Genomic DNA, 20722 nt, shown 5'->3' on the forward strand with positions numbered 1-20722 from the left:
ACGTAGCCTAACAGGACATGAACACTGTACAAATGGCCATGCAAGAGACATGGCACACAATGGCTGTGTTGTGTGATGGTGCCGGAGTGTTGCCAGGTGACGGCTGAGGAAGGCTGTTGTGCTGAGCATTCCATTGATGGAACACAGGCGGCCAAAAATGTCAACTCCTTCTGCGTAACCTCACATACATAGAATTCCCTGTGTGGAAATGGAGCAGATCTGATCATTGCAGTACATACAGGCATTACTTATAAGGCCATCCACTGGTGTACTATAAACTGGAGTTTTCCTCTCTCGCTCCCTACTACGCCTAGGTGTAGGGCTCTGCGCCCCTAGGTGTAGGGCTCTGCGCCCCTAGGTGTAGGGCTCTGCGCCCCTAGGTGTAGGGCTCTGGGCCCCTAGGTGTAGGGCTCTGGGCCCCTAGGTGTAGGGCTCTGGGCCCCTAGGTGTAGGGCTCTGGGCCCCTAGGTGTAGGGCTCTGGGCCCCTAGGTGTAGGGCTCTGGGCCCCTAGGTGTAGGGCTCTGGGCCCCTAGGTGTAGGGCTCTGGGCCCCTAGGTGTAGGGCTCTGGGCCCCTAGGTGTAGGGCTCTGGGCCCCTAGGTGTAGGGCTCTGGGCCCCTAGGTGTAGGGCTCTGGGCCCCTAGGTGTAGGGCTCTGGGCCCCTAGGTGTAGGGCTCTGCGCCCCTAGGTGTAGGGCTCTGCGCCCCTAGGTGTAGGGCTCTGTGCTCGCACAGCAGACAAATTAACGAGACTCATTGATTTTCTGTGCGGTGTTTTGACATTCCTGGCGGTTGCGCTGAGACTCTTGAATTCCTGCTGTTAACTTCTTTTCTTTCCTCACACACCCTCTTTAATGCCTCAGGGAAGGAAAAACTGATCACTCGACTTCTGTTTTCCTCAAAGAATGAAAATGTCATAATCTGCTCTTTAGGTTGCTCATTGGAACAATACCTATGAAGCAGGGGGGCATTACATTTGTTTTACTCATCAATAGAGTACTAATTACTTTTTACCCCCTACCCGCTTCCTTTTCAATTTTTCTTCTTTAATAAAAATATTCATATTTAATCATTACATCAAGCGAAAATGGCGCTGAATTGAAGCATGCAAGTCAATGCGGAGGGGGCAGTAGAGGGATGGGGGCCCTCTTCTTCTTCTTTTTTTTTTTTTTTTAATTATTATTAGTATAAAGCTCATAACCACGTATTTCTTCATCGCTCTTATTGGCCAAAGGGCACCATATCCTCCCTTTCAGAATCTGCAGACCTTTAGATGCCAATGCAGGTGACTAACGTATTTTACACCCCATCCACAAACTCTGGAAAATATCTATCTATCTATCTATCTATCTATCTATCTATCTATCTATCTATCTATCTATCTATCTATCTATCTATCTATATCTAAATTTATATTATATATTATTATTATTATTATTATATTTTATGAAAAGGGAAGGTGAAACAAAATAGGCAAGATATGCAGTTTTTACTTTAGAAGAAAATCTCGGTCACTCATAGGTGACTTTGATTTTAGGTGGAGATGCCCCACTGGCAGCATGAATCTGAAAAATTGTATCTGAGAAAACAAAGTATAAAATGGGCCATGGGTGAGGTGACAAGGCCGACTAGTCACAGAGGTATGTCCCTGCAGACATCTCCCCTCTCTACTCCCCCAGACTGGCAGGTCTCTTCCTATACGCTCATGGGGAGAGACCTGTCAATCATGCATTCTTGTCGCCTTATCCCTGCCCCCTGTTTTAAATAGGACCTGTCACCAGAGCAAAAGGGAACAGTTTCTGCTCCTTTTTTATTCCTGGTGCTCCACTGATTATTCCCCCCCTCCTTTTTTTTTAATTCCGCCATACAATTCCAAAGATATGAGCCTTTTTATTTAGTACAGATTTTTCTGGTTCTTTACTCACTTAGTAGCTCACTTAATAGTTATGCAGGACAGCCTAAAGAAACCTCCCCCACACCCCCAGAGAATCCTATGAGCCACGCTCCATTGTAAAGATCAGAAACATTAGCATTAAATCTCCAAATCTCTGGAACTGTGTAATGGATTTCTAAAAATCTGACTGAGGGGAGCGACAACTGTCCATTTTTGACTTGGTGACCCGTCATTTAAGGTATGTTTTCTCTAATATGCAGTCAGTCAGGGAATGTGCACCTGACGAGTTTTGGTGTACAAATGGAGTTTTTAAAACACAAAACGCTGCAGCAGAAAGCCCCTGGTATTTTTCCTTGAGCGCCTTTATTTTTGTATTTTGTGACTTTTTGCATTATGTATACAGTAATGGCCAAAAAATGTTGGTGCCTTTGAAATTGTTCCAGAAAATGAAGTGTTACTCCAAGAAAATTATTGCAGGTACACATGATTTGTTACAGTTATTTCCTTTTGTGTGTATTCGAAAAACAGAGGACAAAAAGACAAATTGGGCATAATTTCACACTAAGCCCCCAAAATGGTCCGGACAAATTTTATTGGCACCTCACAATGTGAGTAAACTGCTTTGTTTCAAGCATGTGATGCTCGTTCAAACTCACCTGTGGAAAGTAACCGGTGTGGGCAATATGAAAATCACGCCTCAAGCCAGATAAAAAGGGAGAAGGTGACTCATTCATTGCATTGTGTGTCTGTATGTGTCACACTAAGCATGGAGAACAGAAAGAGAGGAGATCTGTCTGAGGACTTGAGAACCCGAATGTTGAACAGTATCGACAATCTCAAGGTTACAAGTCTATCTGCAGAGATCTTGATGTTCCTTTGTCCATAGTGCACAACATAATCAAGAAGTTTACTACCCACAGCACTGTAGCTAATCTCCCTGGATGCGGATGGCAGAGAAAAATTGATGAAAGGTTGCAGCCATGGTGGATAAGCAGTCCCAATCAAGTTCCAAAGAAATCCAAGCTGTCCTGCAGACCTATGTACACACAGAGGAAATAAACGTGTATAATAAAACATTTTCTTAGTGAAATACTTTTTCTGGAACAATTTCAAGGGTGCCAACACTTTCGGCCATGACTGCACAATAGTGAGAGTTCCCCCAAAGAATAGTTAGGTCACTTCTTTTAACCGCTTTGTGGCTTTCAAAGCCTGAAGTGGTAGAAAAGCTGAAAGATACCGACCATACGTACAGAAAGGGGTTTTTACATAGCAATTCAAGTATTAAAAAAAAAATTATTAGGATGACACTTGCAGGAAAGTATGGAGATTATCATATGAGCCTTTATTAACAAGCACATGGCAGCCGTCTGGAGAAGGTGCACTGCATTTTATGCTCACATTTATTAATTATCTTGCCAGCCGGAGTCCACCTTCGCTCCATCTGCTCATGAACTTCTACTCAGCATTTTCCTAACCAAATATTTACCCAGTGTAAATGATCAGTGGTAGGATTTCTGCCTTCGCGTCTCAGTATTTTTGGACTGGTTTGTTATGAATCAGATTGTGTTCCTTCTTGGCATGCTTTAATATTTACTTCCAATATTTGCTTTGAACCGTGACGGCCCTCTTAACGTGCTTTCCCGCACAGATCTCCTTATAAATCTCAGGCCAGCCTCAGGGCAGTGCTTACAATCTTGCTATGAAAGGGCTTGTAAGCTCTGTGCATGTTAAGTCACTACTACTAGACAGCAGCAGTGGCTAATGTCCTTACTAACACACCATAAACAATAAAATATTACATTTGGGGAGAACAAAGCAAAATTCTAATAACTCAGCTACATTACATAGTTACTTATTTTTTTAAATCACTTTACCCATTTTTTACCCTTCCTAGAAGATGAGGGTTCCTGCAATCAAACTACTACTATTGCTTCACTGTGAAAGTCCTACACTGATTCCCATTAAGGCAATGAGGTGTTTGTTATTGTTGACTTGTGCTTTCATATCACAGACGGTGACCAAGAGAACTTGTAATAAAAATCATGAAAAGAGAAATGAAAAATGAGCCAACACTGATGGGATACCCAGTAACAAATGGACTATAACTAAAAATAAAATGCAGTTTCTTAAAGGTGGTTTCTAGTTTCGGAAAGCCTCTGTCCCCCTACCGGTGTAGCTTGCTTTTAAAAAGCATGTTGTGTTTTGTTCACACTCCTCAGGTCTTACGTTGTGGTTCCGCCTCGGCTTCTGGTGTTGTGGTTCCGCCTCGGCTTCTGGTGGTGTGGTTCCGCCTCGGCTTCTGGTGTTGTGGTTCCGCCTCGGCTTCTGGTGTTGTGGTTCCACCGCGGCTTCTGGTGTTGTGGTTCCGCCTCGGCTTCTGGTGTTGTGGTTCCGCCTCGGCTTCTGGTGTTGTGGTTCCGCCTCGGCTTCTGGTGTTGTGGTTCCGCCTCGGCTTCTGGTGTTGTGGTTCCGCCTCGGCTTCTGGTGTTGTGGTTCCGCCTCGGCTTCTGGTGTTGTGGTTCCACCGCGGCTTCTGGTGGTGTGGTTCCGCTGCGGCTTCTGGTGGTGTGGTTCCGCCGCGGCTTCTGGTGGTGTGGTTCCGCCGCGGCTTCTGGTGGTGTGGTTCCGCCGCGGCTTCTGGTGGTGTGGTTCCGTCGCGGCTTCTGGTGGTGTGGTTCCGTCGCGGCTTCTGGCGGTGTGGTTCCGTCGCGGCTTCTGGCGGTGTGGTTCCGTCGCGGCTTCTGGCGGTGTGGTTCCGTCGCGGCTTCTGGCGGTGTGGTTCCGTCGCGGCTTCTGGTGTCCATTATTGTCTGCAGCACTGACATCACCTCGACAGCGCTGCAGCTAATCAGCAAGCTAAGCAGTTCAGTTATTGACAGCAATCCTGTGGACATGACATCTCCGCTGCAGACAAAAACAAACGCCAGGAGCAAAACCTGAGACTTCGCACTGGACCTAAGGAGGGTGAGTAAGTCAAGGTTTGTTTTTTCTTAAACTACAACTAGAGAACAGTGTTTTTGAAAAACCAGGACAGCCCTTTTAATTTATAGTAAAATTCCTTTTAATATGAGTATGGTATATTGCCATTACTGACTGTTGGCGCTGGTCTTGAAATATTGAGGCTAGTATGTAGCATTAAGAAGACCTAACAGCCCATTGTATGGATCCGCTCATCACTGCGTGTCGGTCTGTCTGATCTCTGTGGATGTGCAGGTTACAGACCACGGTACTGTTTGTACTGTAATTCTGTGGTGCGGTGGCAGGTAGGAATTTATCTAAAATATGGGGTGTAGCCATTCTGAGGAATTCCAGGCGTTTTCAAGTGTTTCCAGTTCTCGGAGACCTGTTCTTGCCGGCTCTTCATCTTCCTTGTGTCTTTGGTATCTACACTACTAAATGGACGTTTTCTGCACTTGAAAAAGTGAACAATTTTCAATGTCTGTTTTTCATAATTTAGGCTGATTTGGGTTTTTCTTTCATTACACATTTACTATTTTTAAGTGACAATACAAAAATATATATAAATAATAAAATATTCTGATCTGGTTTTTATTCTTATTCATAGGGAGCGTCATTGTAGTAATTAGTTTGGGTGCAGTAAAACAATTTTCCTTAGTTTTTCTGCCTGTTTGAGGTATATAATTATGGGAACAATAATGTGTGGATTATCTTGTGACCTACAAGCATTCTGTGACCATCTGCGCGGCATAAACGCGCACAAGGAGAGACTCTATGCTAGACCCCTCTGACTGCGACTATTTTCCAGCAAAATGTAAGATATTTTTTCCTTCAAAAATGCTGCCACCCCTGTCCACAGGTTGGGTTTGGTATTTCATTGCAACCCCTTTCACTTCTTCAGTGGAGATAATTTGTAGCAGCCAAGCATAAAAAAAACAAAAAAACAAAAATATCATGAATAGTATTGGAATTCTTCTTTATTACCTAGTGTATAACTCCTGTCGATAGAGGTGAGTAAATAAGGCGTGAGTGCCACTCCGGTTTTAGTCGCTGTCAGTCGTAATCCTGTGCCAGGCAAAGCGGCAGTCATTGTGATTGGCAGCTGACATTCCCTGATGCACCGCTTACGTGATGTCCCCTGACACCGCAGAATACATTGTGCTCGCAGAGCGGGAGATAATTGGGTTCCTTCCTAAAAATTCTCTTTCTGCTTTATTTTTTTTAGAACTGTTGCACGGGCTGCTACATGTCATAGGTTGAATATACAGTACTGGATATTTTTCAGGTGGAACAACTTGTCATTTTGGAGGGATATTTTTGGAAAATAAAGAAAATCTTTTTCAATCAAATGCTTTGTTCTACACTGCCTTTTTAAAAGTCAGACAAAGACTTCATGAACATGGTTTTTCCATATGTTTGTAGGTACCGTATATGCCGCCTTTGTCTGTACATAGTGATTCAAGTGTATGGTACCAAGTACTTCTCATATAAGAGGAGTGATGGCCCACCAGTGGATTCTCCTGTTTTCCTGTGGGCCAGTCCAACCTGTCCCCTATAGGGTACTTCATTAGTTTATTCACCGGTCTAGGCCCCAATAACTTTTTATAAAGGTGGCAGAAATTGTAAAACTTTGGCGCAAGAATTAGGACAAGTAACCCTCTGTATGTCTTCTGTGCAAGCTGCATGGGACGCGTGAATAAGGCCTGACTGAATAATTAGTGGTATATTTTTCTTGTGTGTGAATACAGTCCGGTTGAGAGCACTGCTCCTCAAGTTCATTAACGCTTTCTGCGTTGTCTAGTTTCCAGGTTTTCTTCAAAGTCACAGTAAGAATAGTAAACCTAAATGTGTCCATAAAAAAGCCAAATTGCAGGAAGGGAAGGACAGCAGGAACTGTTCTAAGTTTAGTTGTTGCAGACGTCTCGTGCCTGGCACTGATTTTAGGAGCCATGTCTGCAGCGTGGTTAGGCTGGAGCCTGACATCTCTCCACCGACGGTACCATCTGATCTCCAGGTGACCTCCAGCCTTGCTCCAATGCTCGTTTAGGGGGGCACAGTAAAAACCTTCATCAGTCAGACCCTATACTGATATATTTGGAAAAAGTTCTAGAACGTATTTTGCTTATGCGCTCTATAAAATGTAGTGACAAAAGGTATTTTTCCATTATTAAAGGCACATAGAGAAGAAATGGTTTCATGTCTGTATTTGGCTGTTTCATCACAGCCTGTGTCCACCTGTACAAATGCAGAACACAGGCTGCCATAAATGGTGACCGTGCTCTGCGGACAGATTCACACACGGAATATGTTCAAGTAAGATCAGGTCCAAATATGACAGCATGTCCTATTGTAACCTATGTATTTGTAGTTTAGAGGACCGTCACTAGGGCCTATTGGGGGGAAATTAGCTTAGATTGCCTTTCTCGTTAAAAAAATACACTTGATGTTTTTTTTCGCTGTAGTTCGCACCTGTGATTAAAATATACGCGACATAAATATGTGCCACAATTTCTACATATTTTTGGCAAAAAATTTCGGAAAGCCACTAGTCGAATGGTGGCCTGCCTCTCTCCCTCCATTTTTCTTTGATAAAGCACCACTCTTGCCCATGTGGTATTGCAGCTCAAGTGCATGGGATGAGATGCAGTGCCAGACATGACTCCATTTTTTTTCCCTCGAAAACAGTTCCACACTTGTCTATAACTCGTTTTCTTATTCCTGGAAAAGTCCTTCAAATCTATGGCTGTGCAGAAGGTTTGGAGTTCAGTTTCACTCAGAAGTCACCATGCCGCAGAAAATCCTCAGCAGCCCTGTGCCACTGTGGTCTTTACAGGATCACTTAATCTTGCAGATGAAACCCTATGGGCGATCATCATAGCCCAGCCTATTTTCATGTGAAAGACCGGCTTTCCCTGCTTATTTGATCGTGCAGGGAGATAATGGAAAGATGGCAGCTGCAAAGGGCTACTGTTGTCCTCAGCCGCAGCATGACTTATGTGTGTGTTTGTGAATGTGGCCTTAAAGGTAGTTAACATTATTACGTTTTTTTTTTATTTTTGTACGGAGATGTGATCTGGCAAAGTTCTAGGCCCAAAGCCTGAGGCTGCACTCAGATTCTGATGACACATTTTCTGTCAGGCGCAGTGTTATGGAGACGTGTTGTGTATCGAAATGACCGCACCAGATCTGTCCTGAACAGCGCCAGTTATGTGTCTGTATGACCATTATATATAAGCGTCCCCTGACTGGCCAGGTTTGCTTGCCAGGCACCCGAGAGTATGTGCCGTGTCATAAATGTCAGGAAAGTTATTTTCTCACTATTTAACCCCTTCAGGAGAGGGACACATGCCCTGTTTTCCCACTACTGAAGGTCCAGGGATCACCATTCCCTATGAAATAAACACTTTCCATGCATAGTGCTCTTGCTGTGTTGATGGGTTGCGTCCCTATACAGTAAGGCTATGTGCACACATTCAGGATTTTCAGTAGAAAATTCTGAGGTGTTGGCAGGAAAAGGACTGCATAAAATTCACACATTTTTGTCGCTCTTTTTTTTCATGTGTTTTTTATGCAGATATTTCTCCACTCATTATTATGAGTGGAATCTGCTGCAAATCTGTAAGGAAAAAATAATCTTGCCTGATTAGAAAATCCTCCAGTTTTGTGACAATTACGTGGAAATAAACACAACAAAAACACAAAATGTGCATATGCCCTAATGTTTTTTGTTTTGTTAATCTATTCTAGAGGATAAGCACTGACAATTGTCAAAGAAATGCAGCTTAAAATGTGTGTATTGATACTTTTGGATGAAGATTTCCGTACTTTTATTTTTTTAAATTTATTTATTTTTGCTACTTGGCCTCAGTGACCTCAACCCAGTGTAAAATTCTGTAAAAAAAAAAAAAAAACAGTACCGTGTGTGGAAAATGCAGTATGTGGCTGGGACTGTAAAAATTAATTTATTTTTCTTCTACTGTAAAATGCTTTTTTTTCCTAAAAATTATAAAAAATTATAGAGAAATAATAATAATAATAAAAAACTCCAAATACCCGCGTCGAGTGGACAGTATCAGACTGTTTAGGGTTTAATCTTACTATGCGATTGCTTGTAATTTTTTTTTTTTTTTTTTTTTTTTTTAAGAAATTTTTAAAATTCGTAATAAAAAAGCATTGTTTTTCTGAAATTGCAGTGCTCTAACCCCAATATCCAAAAATCTTTGCATATTGCAATCATACTGTGTATTTTTGCGAACACCCTCGGCATCTTTTTGATGGACTGTCAGTGATCATACATTTTCAGCTTGGATAGGTGTGGTTTGCGGGATGGCATTGCTTTAACCTTTTGTATGGTGCCATTTTTGGTCCATAGATTCTATCCAATATATATTTTCTCTTTATTTCCTCCTTTCCTGGATATAGAGTATCAGTATATGTCAAATGGGAACATTATATTGTGAGCCAAAAAGGGGACACAGACTACTTTGGCGCTGCGGAATATATTATGCTCCATAAGCATAATGGGAAATGACTGCTGTGATGGTGAAGTTATGTAACGCCATTAAACCTTCCTCTTAGATTCGCAGCAATCCGGCATGAAATACATACCCGGCCTCTTAAGTGGCTTCCGACCACAGAGTTAATTGAAAGCGTCTTATTGATTATCTTTCTGCACTTAGCACAATTTATGGTTTATAATTATCCTGCTGACCAAAGCATCTCTCACTGTCAGGTACATTAATATGTGTCGGGCGCCCATTCTGACATATCGACTTCCATGTTTTTGTCACAGGCCCTGGATGTTGATCGCACAATTCTCTACAAGATGAAGAAGTCTGTAAAAGCCATTAACACATCTGGGCTGGGTATGTATGCCTCTTCTGCCTGACTTCATGTTGTGCTACGTGTTAATTGGTTTTACTGTATGATTTTTAGCGCCAAGTCTGAAGCTTTTCACACTTTTCTGTGCAGGTCTTTATTGATTGTGAACATGATTTACAGCGCCTTAATGGTGTAAATTCCCCCCCAAAATGTACTTGGAGTAACAATTCTTGTCAGTTGTAAAGAGCACCTAATTCATTAAGTTGTGTGCACTTCTTAATGGAATAGGTGCGCCTTACTCCAGAAGCCCCAGCCATTGTGACTGCTGTGCAAAACAGAGTAGTCACAGACCGCTCCTCCTGGCAATTCAGCGCCCTCTGGTGTCACATTGACAGAGCAGCAGCTTCTCTACCACCCCGCTTTGTTGACAGGGTGTGACTGCCAACGTCATGCTGATTGTCAGCCGGCTCCCTGCTGCCTCACTGCGGGGAGCTGGCTATCAATCAGCATGATGACTGCAGTCACGCCCCGTTTAAAGGAGCTTGGAAGAGGAAGAGCTGCTCTGTTGACGTTGAGCAGCTGAATGACTGCTGTTTGCCGGGGAGAACAAGCAGATAGTTAGGTATTCTATATTTCTACAACATGCAATCACTAAACTTATGCACAATATGCAAAAAGGAAAATGGGCAAGTGCAAAGGTTTGAGCAACCCTGCATGAAGACGCTATTTGTAGCCAGTGGTGATGAGGGAACGTGTGCTAACAACGTGCTCAAAAAATATGTTCGAGTCCCCGCAGCTGCATGTCTTGCGGCTGTTCGACAGCTGCAAAACATGCTGGGATTGTGCTAACAAAAACAGGCAATCCCTGCATGTATTGTAGCTGTCGAACAGCTGCAAGACATGCAGCCGCGGGGACTCGAACATATTTTTCGAGCACTCCAAAGACACACTAAGCACATTCGCTCCTCATTAGTAGCCAGCAAAGAGTCTTTCAAATCTTGTTTGAGGGATTTTCATTCATTCATTCATTCACCCTTCGAAAATTCTTCCAGTTCTGTGAGAAATCTTGGGTCTTCTTGCATGCACTGCTATTTATCTAGCCATAGATTTTCCGTGATGTTCAGATCAGGGGACTGTGAGGGCCAATTGTAAAACCTTCAGCTTGCGCCTTTTGAGGTAGTCTATTGTGAATTTTGACGTGTGTTTAGGATCATTATCCATTTGTAGAAGCCATCCTCTTTTCAACTTCAGCTTTTTTTTTTTTTTTACAGGGGGTGTTATGTTTGCATCAATAATTTATTGAAATTTCTTTGAATCCATGCTTCCCTCTACCAGTGACATGTTCCCGTGCCATTGGCTGCAACACAACCCCGAAGCATGATTGATCCACCCTCATGCTTAATGGTTGGTGGGATGTTCTTTTCCTGAAAATCTGTTCCCTATTTTCTCCACACATACCTCATCGGTCCACAGAACTTGTTTCCAAAATGTATCAGGTTTGTTTAGATGTTCTTTTGCACTGAATTTTATGGTGAGAATGCAGAAGAGGTTTTCTTCTGATGAATCTTCCATAAAGGCCATATTTGTGCCTATGTCTCTGAACAGTAGCACAATGTACCACAGCTCCAGGTTCTGCTAAATCTTTCTCAGGGTCTTTTGCAGTAAAGTGGGGGGGTTCTGATTTGCCTCTCTAGCAATCCTACGAGCAGCTCTCGCTGAAATTTTGCTTATCTTGACCCCCACTGTTCCTGCTATCTTCTTATATCCTTCTCCTGTGCTTTGTGGGCCTCCACCATTTTCAGAGTGCTAGGCCGCTGCTTAGAAGAACCCATGGCTGCTCTTTTTTGGCACAAGGTTAGAAAAGACTGTTTTTTTTTGTTTTTTTTTTATAAAGCTGGGAAATTTGCATCACCTGATTTTTTCCTAATGATAATAGTGAACAAGCCATAACCCTAACTGGGTAATTTAAGGTCTGAAACCTTGGTCAACGTTATCTGAACACACAAATCTCCATGAGCGCCCAAACATTTGCATCGGCCCTTTGTCCTTTTTGTAAACTTGCTTATCTGTTCACAATATCAGTAATTTTGACCAGGGGTGCCCAAATGTTTACATGTCACTATATTTGCCTTGGACAACATTTATAATTTTGTTCTAGACACATTTTACTTTTCCCTGGGGGCTCGGTTTAGTAGAAAGAGGACCTGCCTTAGGGTGAAAGGGGCGTAGCTTGAGATATAAGACTGTACTGCTGATTCATTAAAGTAGCTATGCTAGAAATCTTTTGAAAAGTTGGAAAACTTTTGCACAACATGGAGCAGCTCCAAAATTTTTTGTCTTTTGCCAAGTTTGGCAGTCTAACTGGAGCAGCATTTCTGACAAGACGCACACCACATAGGAGATGCAATTTCAGGAAGTCGTGTGTGCACCTTTTGTCCAAAACTATTAGTAAATCTTCTCTTTTATGTTCACATTAAACTATGGCCACGATATTTCAAGGTCAGTGATTTTCTCCCTGGTCTTGATGAGGGGACATGTTGGAGTCAGGCGCTCCTGAGGCTTTAAGGGGCTCATGTCTTTTCATGAATCAGTGGCATCTGATAAGTGGTTTTCATCTCCGTGTGCCACGCCAGAAATCTTATTCCAGTCCTTGACTGGAGTGAGATTTCTGGAATAGTGAACTCCACAGCAGGTCATGAATTAGAGGAGCTGTGGCTTCACGCCCAAGTCCTGTCCCGTCTCAACCCATTTTAATGGAACTGGGGGAAGCTGTGATGGAAATGCCAAAAAGTTGCAAGATTTGGGGGTAAACTCTAGTTGTGCGAAAACTTTTCAAAGCGATTTACTTAATTACTTTGTTGGATCGGGGCCAGTGTCTGTAACTGCACGGCAGTCTTCATGAACAAGTTCATCATGTGACCGTGAACTTGGCGCATCGTTCAGCCGCCGTGCGCGACCGCAGTCAGTGACTGGAGTGCATTCGTGTCGTAATTCGTCACTTTTAGGTCCTAAATTATGGAGAATTTCCCAACTGTACTCCGCCAAGCTCACTCCCGACTTCTTTTCAGAAAGTTCAGCATTATCGTAAAGATTCCAAAACTCGTGTTATTTTTACGCTATGAAGAATTGTACAAAAACTAGTGACATTTCAAAAAGTTTGACCCCAGAATTCGGGCAAAAACCTAACTGGTGAATGGGGACCTGTGCGTTCATGTCTCAGTATGGATCATCTTTGCTGGGATACTTAGCCGTACTGAGCTTGTATGGCGGAGTCTCCAGCTGTGACACACATCCCTAGTGTCAGCCACATGCTAAATATTTATATATACCAGAATAATGTAGCAGTAGCACGAATCTGTATGTGGTGATTTCGGAAGGAGAACAGATTGTGGTTGACCACACTTATGTAATAGAGGTTACCAGGATCATAAAATATAATGACTAACCACCAATGAATATAAAACTGCTTTCCACAAAGACCACTTTATTCATTTCTGCCATGTTGACAGCACTACTTTATATTTTGGGAATCCTGTCCAACTGACATGATGCCTGGTATAAAAAATATGGTATGATGTTCAGGAGTTTCATAAAGGGATTGTCCACCTTCCAGGGACATTTTTTTCCTCCCTTAATTGCATATTTTGTTTTTTTATTTTTTACTAAAAATAATTTATTTAATTTGGCTCTATTAAATTTTTTGCCCAGTTAGCCTTCCATAGACTCCATGTTACACTGCCTATTACTGGCTGCAGAAGGAGTTAACTGAGAATCCGTCAGTGATCTTACGATCCAACGGGAGAGTTTGTAGCTCTTTTTAGATCTTTTTTTTGTTATTTTTTTATCATAGTATAGACTAGAGAGTTGAGCAGTCTGCAAGAAAACACACTAACGAGCCTTTAACATTCTGAAAAGGAGGGAGGACATAGAATAGGCACAGGGGCAAAGGATAAGCATAGGTATTGGGAAATGGATAGGAAGGGAAAAATGAATGACCCAGTAGACAAGGTTCCTAGACATTCAGGAGTATCCAAATAGTATCCCAAGGAGACCAGATGAGATTAAATCTCTCAATCATTTCACCATTCATAGCGGTACAATACTCCAAATTTCTAATGTCTTTGATGCTGGTGTATAGGTCAAGTCAACACAGGGGAGAAGTTTGTTTCCAGAGGGAAGCTAGCTATTAAAGGGGCTGTCCACTACTAGGACAACCCCTTCTTGATCTGAGTGTTTGACCCAGATAAAATAATAAAGCCTATACTTTTTGGGGGGAATTTTAGAAAGGTTTAAAGTTGATCAGCAATTTCTAATTTTTCCAACACAATTTACCAAACCATTTTTTTAGGGACCACATCACATTTGAAGTGACTTTGAGGGGCCTATAAGACAGAAAATACCCAAAAGTAACACTGAAACAGCACCCCTCAAAACCTCAGTCAAGAAGTTTATTAACCCTTCAGGTGCTTCACAGAAACTAAAGCAATGTGGAAGAAAAAAACATGAACATCTAACTTTTTTTCACAAATTTTACTTTCGCACCAAATTTATTTTCGCAAGGGTAACCGTAGAAAATGGACCTTAAAATTTGTTGTGCAGTTTCTCCTGATACCCCATATGTGGGGGAAAACTACTGTTTGGGTGGATGGAAGGGAAGGAGCACCATTTCACTATTTGAACACAAAAATGGCTGGAACTGAGAGCAGACGCCATGTCTTGTTTGGAGCGCCCCTGATGTGCCTAAACAGTGGAAACCCCCCACAAGTGACCCCATTTTGGAAACTAGACCCCTCAAGAAATGTATCTAGATGTGTGGTGAGCACCTTGAGCTCCCAGGTGCTTCACAGAAGTTTAGAACGTAGACCTGTGAAAATAAAACAAATCACATTTTACTTACAAAAATGTACTTTTAGCCCCAATTTTTTATTTTCACAAGGGTAGCAGGAGAAAGTTCACCCCTTCATTTGTTGTGCAATTTCTCCTGAGTACGCCGATACCCCATATGTGGAGGAAAAGTACGGTTTGTGTGCACGGCAGGGCTTGGTAAGGAAACTGATGTTTTGGAGCGCAGACTTTGATGGAATGGTCTGCTGGAGTCATGTCGCTTTTGGAGAGCCCCTTATGTGCCTAAACATTGAAAAGCCTCCACAAGTTACCCCATTTTTGGAAACTACACCCCTCAAGGATTTTATCCAGGGGTATATTGAGCATTTTTAACCCACAGGTACGACACAGAATTTGATAACATTTGGTTGTTATATTGAAAAATTTTTTCACAAAAATATTCTTTCAACCCCAAATTTGTAATTTTCACAATGGATAGTCGGAGAAAACGGATCTTATAATTTGTTGCGCAATTAGTCCCGAACGCGACAGTACCCCATATGTAGTCAAAAACTTCTGCTTGGGCACATGGCAGGGCAGGGAAATGAAAGAGCGCTGTTTGCCTTAAATTGATGTCGCATTTGAAGAGCCCCTGACATGTGAAAATAATAATAAATAATAATTTTTATTGATATAGCGCCAACATATTCCGCAGCGCTTTACAACTTATAGAGGGGACTTGTACAGACAATAGACATTACAGCATAACAGAAATCACAGTTCAAAATAGATACCAGGAGGAATGAGGGCCCTGCTCGCAAGCTTACATCCTATGAGGAAAAGGGGAGACACGAGAGGTGGATGGTAACAATTGCTTTAGTTATTTGGACCAGCCATAGTGTAAGGCTCGGGTGTTCATGTAAAGCTGCATGAACCAGTTAACTGCCTAAGTATGTAGCAGTACAGACACAGAGGCTATTAACTGCATAAAGTGTATGAGAACACGATGCGTGGAACCTGATTATGGGTTTGTTTTTGTTTTTTTATGATGGGCCACACAGGGATCGTTAGGTTAATGCGTTGAGGCGGTAGGCCAGTCTGAACAAATGAGTTTTTAGGGCACGCTTATAACTGTGGGGATTGGGGATTAATCGTATTAACCTAGGTAGTGCATTCCAAAGAATCGGCGCAGCACGTGTAAAGTCTTGGAGACGGGAGTGGGAGTTTCTGATTATTGAGGATGCTAACCTTAGGTCATTAGCGGAGCGGAGGGCACGGGTAGGGTGGTAGACTGAGACCAGAGAGGAGATGTAGGGTGGTGCTGAGTAGTGTTGAGCATTCCGATACTGCAAGTATCGGAATTCCGATACCGAGATCCGATATTTTTGTGGTATCGGGTATCGGTATCGAAACAACATTAATGTAAAAATGTGTAAAAGAAAGAATTAAAATAAAAAATATTGCTATACTCACCTCTCCGACGCAGCCTGCACCTTACCGAGGGAAGCGGCAGCGTTCTTTGTTTAAAATTCGCGCTTTTCTTTCCTTTACTGAAGTCCCGGCTTGTGATTGGTCGCGTGCCGACCATGTGGCCGGGACGCAACCAATCACAGCAAGCCGTGACGTAATTTCAGGTCCTTCAGGATTTTAAAATTACGTTCTGGCGTTGTGATTGGTTGCGTCGCAGTCACATGGGCAACGCAACCAATCACAGCAAGCCGTGACGTAATTTCAGGTCCTTAAGGATTTTAAAATTACGTCCCGGCTTGTGATTGGTTGACCGCGCCGCAACCAATCACAAGCCGGGAGGCTGGACACGCGCGCATTTTAAAATGGGCGCGTGTCCAGCCTCCCGTGACGTCCCGGCTTGTGATTGGTTGCGGCGCGGTCAACCAATCACAAGCCGGGAAGCCATTTTAAAATGCGCGCGTGTCCAGCCTCCCGTGACGTCACGGCTTGTGATTGGTTGCGTCTCCCATGTGACTGCGACGCAACCAATCACAAAGCCGGGACGTAATTTTAAAATCCTTAAGGACCTGAAATTACGTCACGGCTTGCTGTGATTGGTTGCGTTGCCCATGTGACTGCGACGCAACCAATCACAACGCCGGAACGTAATTTTAAAATCCTGAAGGACCTGAAATTACGTCACGGCTTGCTGTGATTGGTTGCGTCCCGGCCACATGGGCGGCATGCGACCAATCACAAGCCGGGACTTCAGTAAAGGAAAGAAAAGCGCAAATTTTAAACAAAGAACGCTGCCGCTTCCCTCGGTAAGGTGCAGGCTGCGTCGGAGAGGTGAGTATAGCAATATTTTTTATTTTAATTCTTTCTTTTACACATTAATATGGTTCCCAGGGCCTGAAGGAGAGTTTCCTCTCCTTCAGACCCTGGGAACCATCAGGAATACCGTCCGATACATGAGTCCCATTGACTTGTATTGGTATCGGGTATCGGTATCGGATTGGATCCGATACTTTGCCGGTATCGGCCGATACTTTCCGATACCGATACTTTCAAGTATCGGACGGTATCGCTCAACACTAGTGCTGAGCCATGGAGTGCTTTGTGGATGAGGGTAGTAGTTTTGTACTGGATTCTGGAGTGGATGGGTAGCCAGTGTAATGACTGGCACAAGGTAGAGGCATCGGTGTAACGGTTGGTGAGGAATATGATCCTGGCTGCAGCATTCAGGACAGATTGGAGCGGGGAGAGTTTGGTAAGAGGGAGGCCGATTAGTAGAGAGTTACAATAGTCCAGACGGGAATGAATAAGTGAGACAGTAAGAGTTTTTGCAGAGTTGAAAGTAAGAAAAGGGCGAATTCTAGAAATGTTTTTGAGATGCAGATAAGAAGAGCGAGCCAGTGATCGGATGTGGGGGGTGAATGAAAGCTCGGAATCAAGGATGACCCCAAGACAGCGGGCATGTTGCTTTGGAGTAATGGTGGAACCGCACACGGAGATGGCAATGTCAGGCAAAGGTAGGTTAGTAGAGGGAGAGAACACGAGGAGTTCAGTTTTTGACAGGTTCAGTTTCAGATAGAGGGAGGACATGATGTTAGAGACAGCGGTAAGACAATCACTGGTGTTTTCTAAAAAGGTCGTCGTGATAACAGAAGAGGTGTATAATTGGGTGTCGTCAGCATAGAGATGGCACTGGAAACCAAATCTACTGATTGTTTGTCCAATAGGGGCGGTATACAAAGAGAAGAGGAGGCCTAGGACTGATCCTTGAGGAACACCAACAGTAAGGGTATGTGTCCACGTTCAGGATTGCATCAGGATTTGGTCAGGATTTTTCATCAGTATTTGTAAGCCAAAACCAGGAGTGGAACAATTAGTGGAAAAGTATAATAGAAACATATGCTCCACTTTTGCATTTATCACCCACTCCTGATTTTGGCTTACAAATACTGATGAAAAATCCTGACCAAATCCTGATGCAATCCTGAACGTGGACACATACCCTAAGGAGAAGGTGAGAGGAGGAGGAACCAGCAAAACATACAGTGAAGGATCGATCCGAGAGATAGGAGGAGAACCAGGAGAGAACGGTGTCCTTAAGGGCGATGGAGTGGAGCATATTGAGGAGGAGCTGATGATCCACAGTATCGAATGCTCTGGAGAGATCCAAGAGAATTAGCATGGAGCAGTGACCATTAGATTTAGCTGTTAGTAGGTCATTAGAGACTTTAGTGAGGGCAGTTTCAGTAGAGTGTAAAGAGCGGAAGCCAGATTGAAGAGGGTCGAGAAGAGTTATCTGAGAGATAGCGGGTAAGACGGGAGTGGACCAGGCGTTCGAGGAGTTAAGAGATGAAGGCAAGATTAGAGACAGGTCTATAATTAGCGGCACAGTTTTGGTCGAGGGATGGTTTTTTAAGTAATGGATGTATGATGGCATGCTTAAATGAGGAGGGAAAAATACCAGAAGTGAGAGAAAGGTTGAATATTTTTGTTAGGTGAGAGGTGACAGCCGGGGAAAGGGACTGGAGGAGATGTGACGGAATGGGGTCACTGGTGCAAGTGGTCGGGAAAATAGCAGAAACCCCCCACAAATTACCCTATTTTGCAAACTAAGGAACGAAAGTCCAGCGAGGCAGCAGGTCTATACGATAATATCCAAGTTTATTGTAGAAAAATGAATTAAAAGTTTATGGCAGTTCCAATGTGACTGAGACCTGCGCGTTTCAGCTCCTTGTAGCCTAGCTCATGGTTAATAACCTGCTATAATCTGCTATATTGAAATGTTACCAACTTGAGATCATACAATGACACACAAATACAGAATTCTTATTTCCCACTAAAACGAGTGGCAAAATGTGTTATAATAAGGTAATACCACAGCGAGAAGGCAACAGAGCTTTAGGTTTTTTTTTTTTTCCTCCATTGACGAGCCCTTCACATCACTTGCTAATTTGGAATTTAGATGAGCGCTCTGTTTTCTCCCAGCTATTCACTCTCTTTTTATTTTGCCCAATGCGATCTCTGGGGACAATTTGCATATGTATCAAGGCCATTTACATACCTAATTCCCAATCTTGATGCACGAAGGGTCGGTCCATGCATGCACAATGTATCCGTGTGAATGAAAGTGACCTATTTGCTTTTTTTTTTTTTTTAGCTCCAGACCGGCTTGCCATTTCCCATAGGTGCCATATTAAACAAAGTGTTCCCAATTTATTAAAGGGCTTCTCTAAGTTGAACAATTTGGTGATTATCTCACTGGTATAAACTTACAAAATGTAGAATTGTCTGTTTCTCTGCTTCCATGTGTTCCCACATGGGCGACATACATACATTTATTCTGCCTTTTAATTTTTTTTTTGCGATTGTTTTGTCTGTCCCACCTTATGATTTGTCATCTATTACTATGGGGACGTTAAGGTTAAAAAAAAACAATTAACCCATCATACAACACTGGACAAATCCCAGGAGTGAGGTCGCCAATGTGTTAAGAAAGTTTCCATCGAAAGTTGTTTTCTCTAAAGATTGTTCTCACGCTGACTACAGACTGATGAATAGTGCACACTCTGCACGCTGTCAGGAGTCTCCGGCCCCGGTAGTAGGCGGCCATTTGGCCACAAGTAAGCAATTTGCCTACTTCCGGTCACATTCCGACTAGACGTGTGCAAGCGAGTTAAACGAGGCCGGACACGTCTAGTTAGAATTTGGCCGGAACTATGCAAAATGCTTACTTGTGGTCACATGGCTGCATACTACCGGCACTGGAGAATCCTGACTGTGTGCACTGTGAGGATTCACAAGTCTGCAGTCAAATGGAGTGATTGCAGACTTGGGCCCCACGCTTGGATAACCCCTTAAGAATAAAAATTGTCCCCGTAGGTGGAGAACAGTATAGGAGACGGGCAATAAAATAATTCTAAAAACCTGTAGAGAAAATCACTTTGGATGCAAACTTTTTGAACAAGTATGGACAACGCCTTTCTATTACATGTATTGGGGACTAAGAATCATTTTTGCAATTGGGGTTCATAAATGTTTCGCCATTTGCCTTCTGTAGCCTTTGGCCCCGATTCATTAAGACTTGCGTTACATATGCCAGCCTTAATGAGGGGCATGCAGGAATACAATGTCCCGGATTCATTAGGAGGCGCTCACCACCTAATGTATTTGGGCCATCTTCTCAATGTCGTGCGCTTCGCAAGAAATGTTAGTCTAGTGGGGAACTGGCGTGTGACATTTCTGCATAGGAATTGCTGTAAGTTTCCATGAATGTGACAGGTGGGCGTAGTCATACCCCCAGTCCTGCAGCGACTCCTCCCCAGCTCCACATACTTTGCGAAACTGCTTGAAACTGTTGCGAAAATTCCAAAAGTCTCACAATTTTTGCACAACTCCCATTTGCCTAAACATTCTGAGCCTATATTCAGTGTGTTTGACCGCACTCTTCTGGCGTTAACCCCTTCATGTATCGGCCCCAATGTCACTGGGTATTGCTGGATGGAGAATACGATAAATGAGCATTTATAGTCACAGACCACATCAAAGGTGAATGTTGCTGGAAACAAACAGCCTGTCACAGCCAAAACGGTGAAAAAACGCATCCGCTCCGTTCTCCAGACCATAACTTGTAGGCTGTGTTCATACACGGCGTAAATGCTGCATTCTTTCTGCTGCTTTCTAGATGCCTGCTTTTTGCAGGTACAAAAAAAAAAAGCAGTAACAATATTCTCTGACTATTGAGTTTTTGCTGCATTTTTTTAAA

At 43.1% G+C, this 20722-nt stretch overlaps 1 protein-coding gene across 4 annotated transcripts in view; it reads left to right on the forward strand.

Moving 5' to 3' along the window:
• The window catches only part of ASAP2 (ArfGAP with SH3 domain, ankyrin repeat and PH domain 2), a 216678-nt gene that overhangs the window by 46590 nt on the left and 149366 nt on the right, over positions 1-20722 (forward strand). For all 4 annotated transcript variants that reach the window (XM_077291399.1, XM_077291397.1, XM_077291396.1 and 1 more), the window contains exon 2: positions 9644-9716. In XM_077291399.1, the coding sequence (XP_077147514.1) occupies positions 9644-9716 (73 nt within the window). The remainder of the gene's footprint in view (positions 1-9643; positions 9717-20722) is intronic.

The sequence above is a fragment of the Ranitomeya variabilis genome, chromosome 2 (genome assembly GCF_051348905.1).
Source record: "Ranitomeya variabilis isolate aRanVar5 chromosome 2, aRanVar5.hap1, whole genome shotgun sequence".
In the NCBI taxonomy this organism is placed as follows: Eukaryota; Metazoa; Chordata; class Amphibia; order Anura; family Dendrobatidae; genus Ranitomeya; species Ranitomeya variabilis.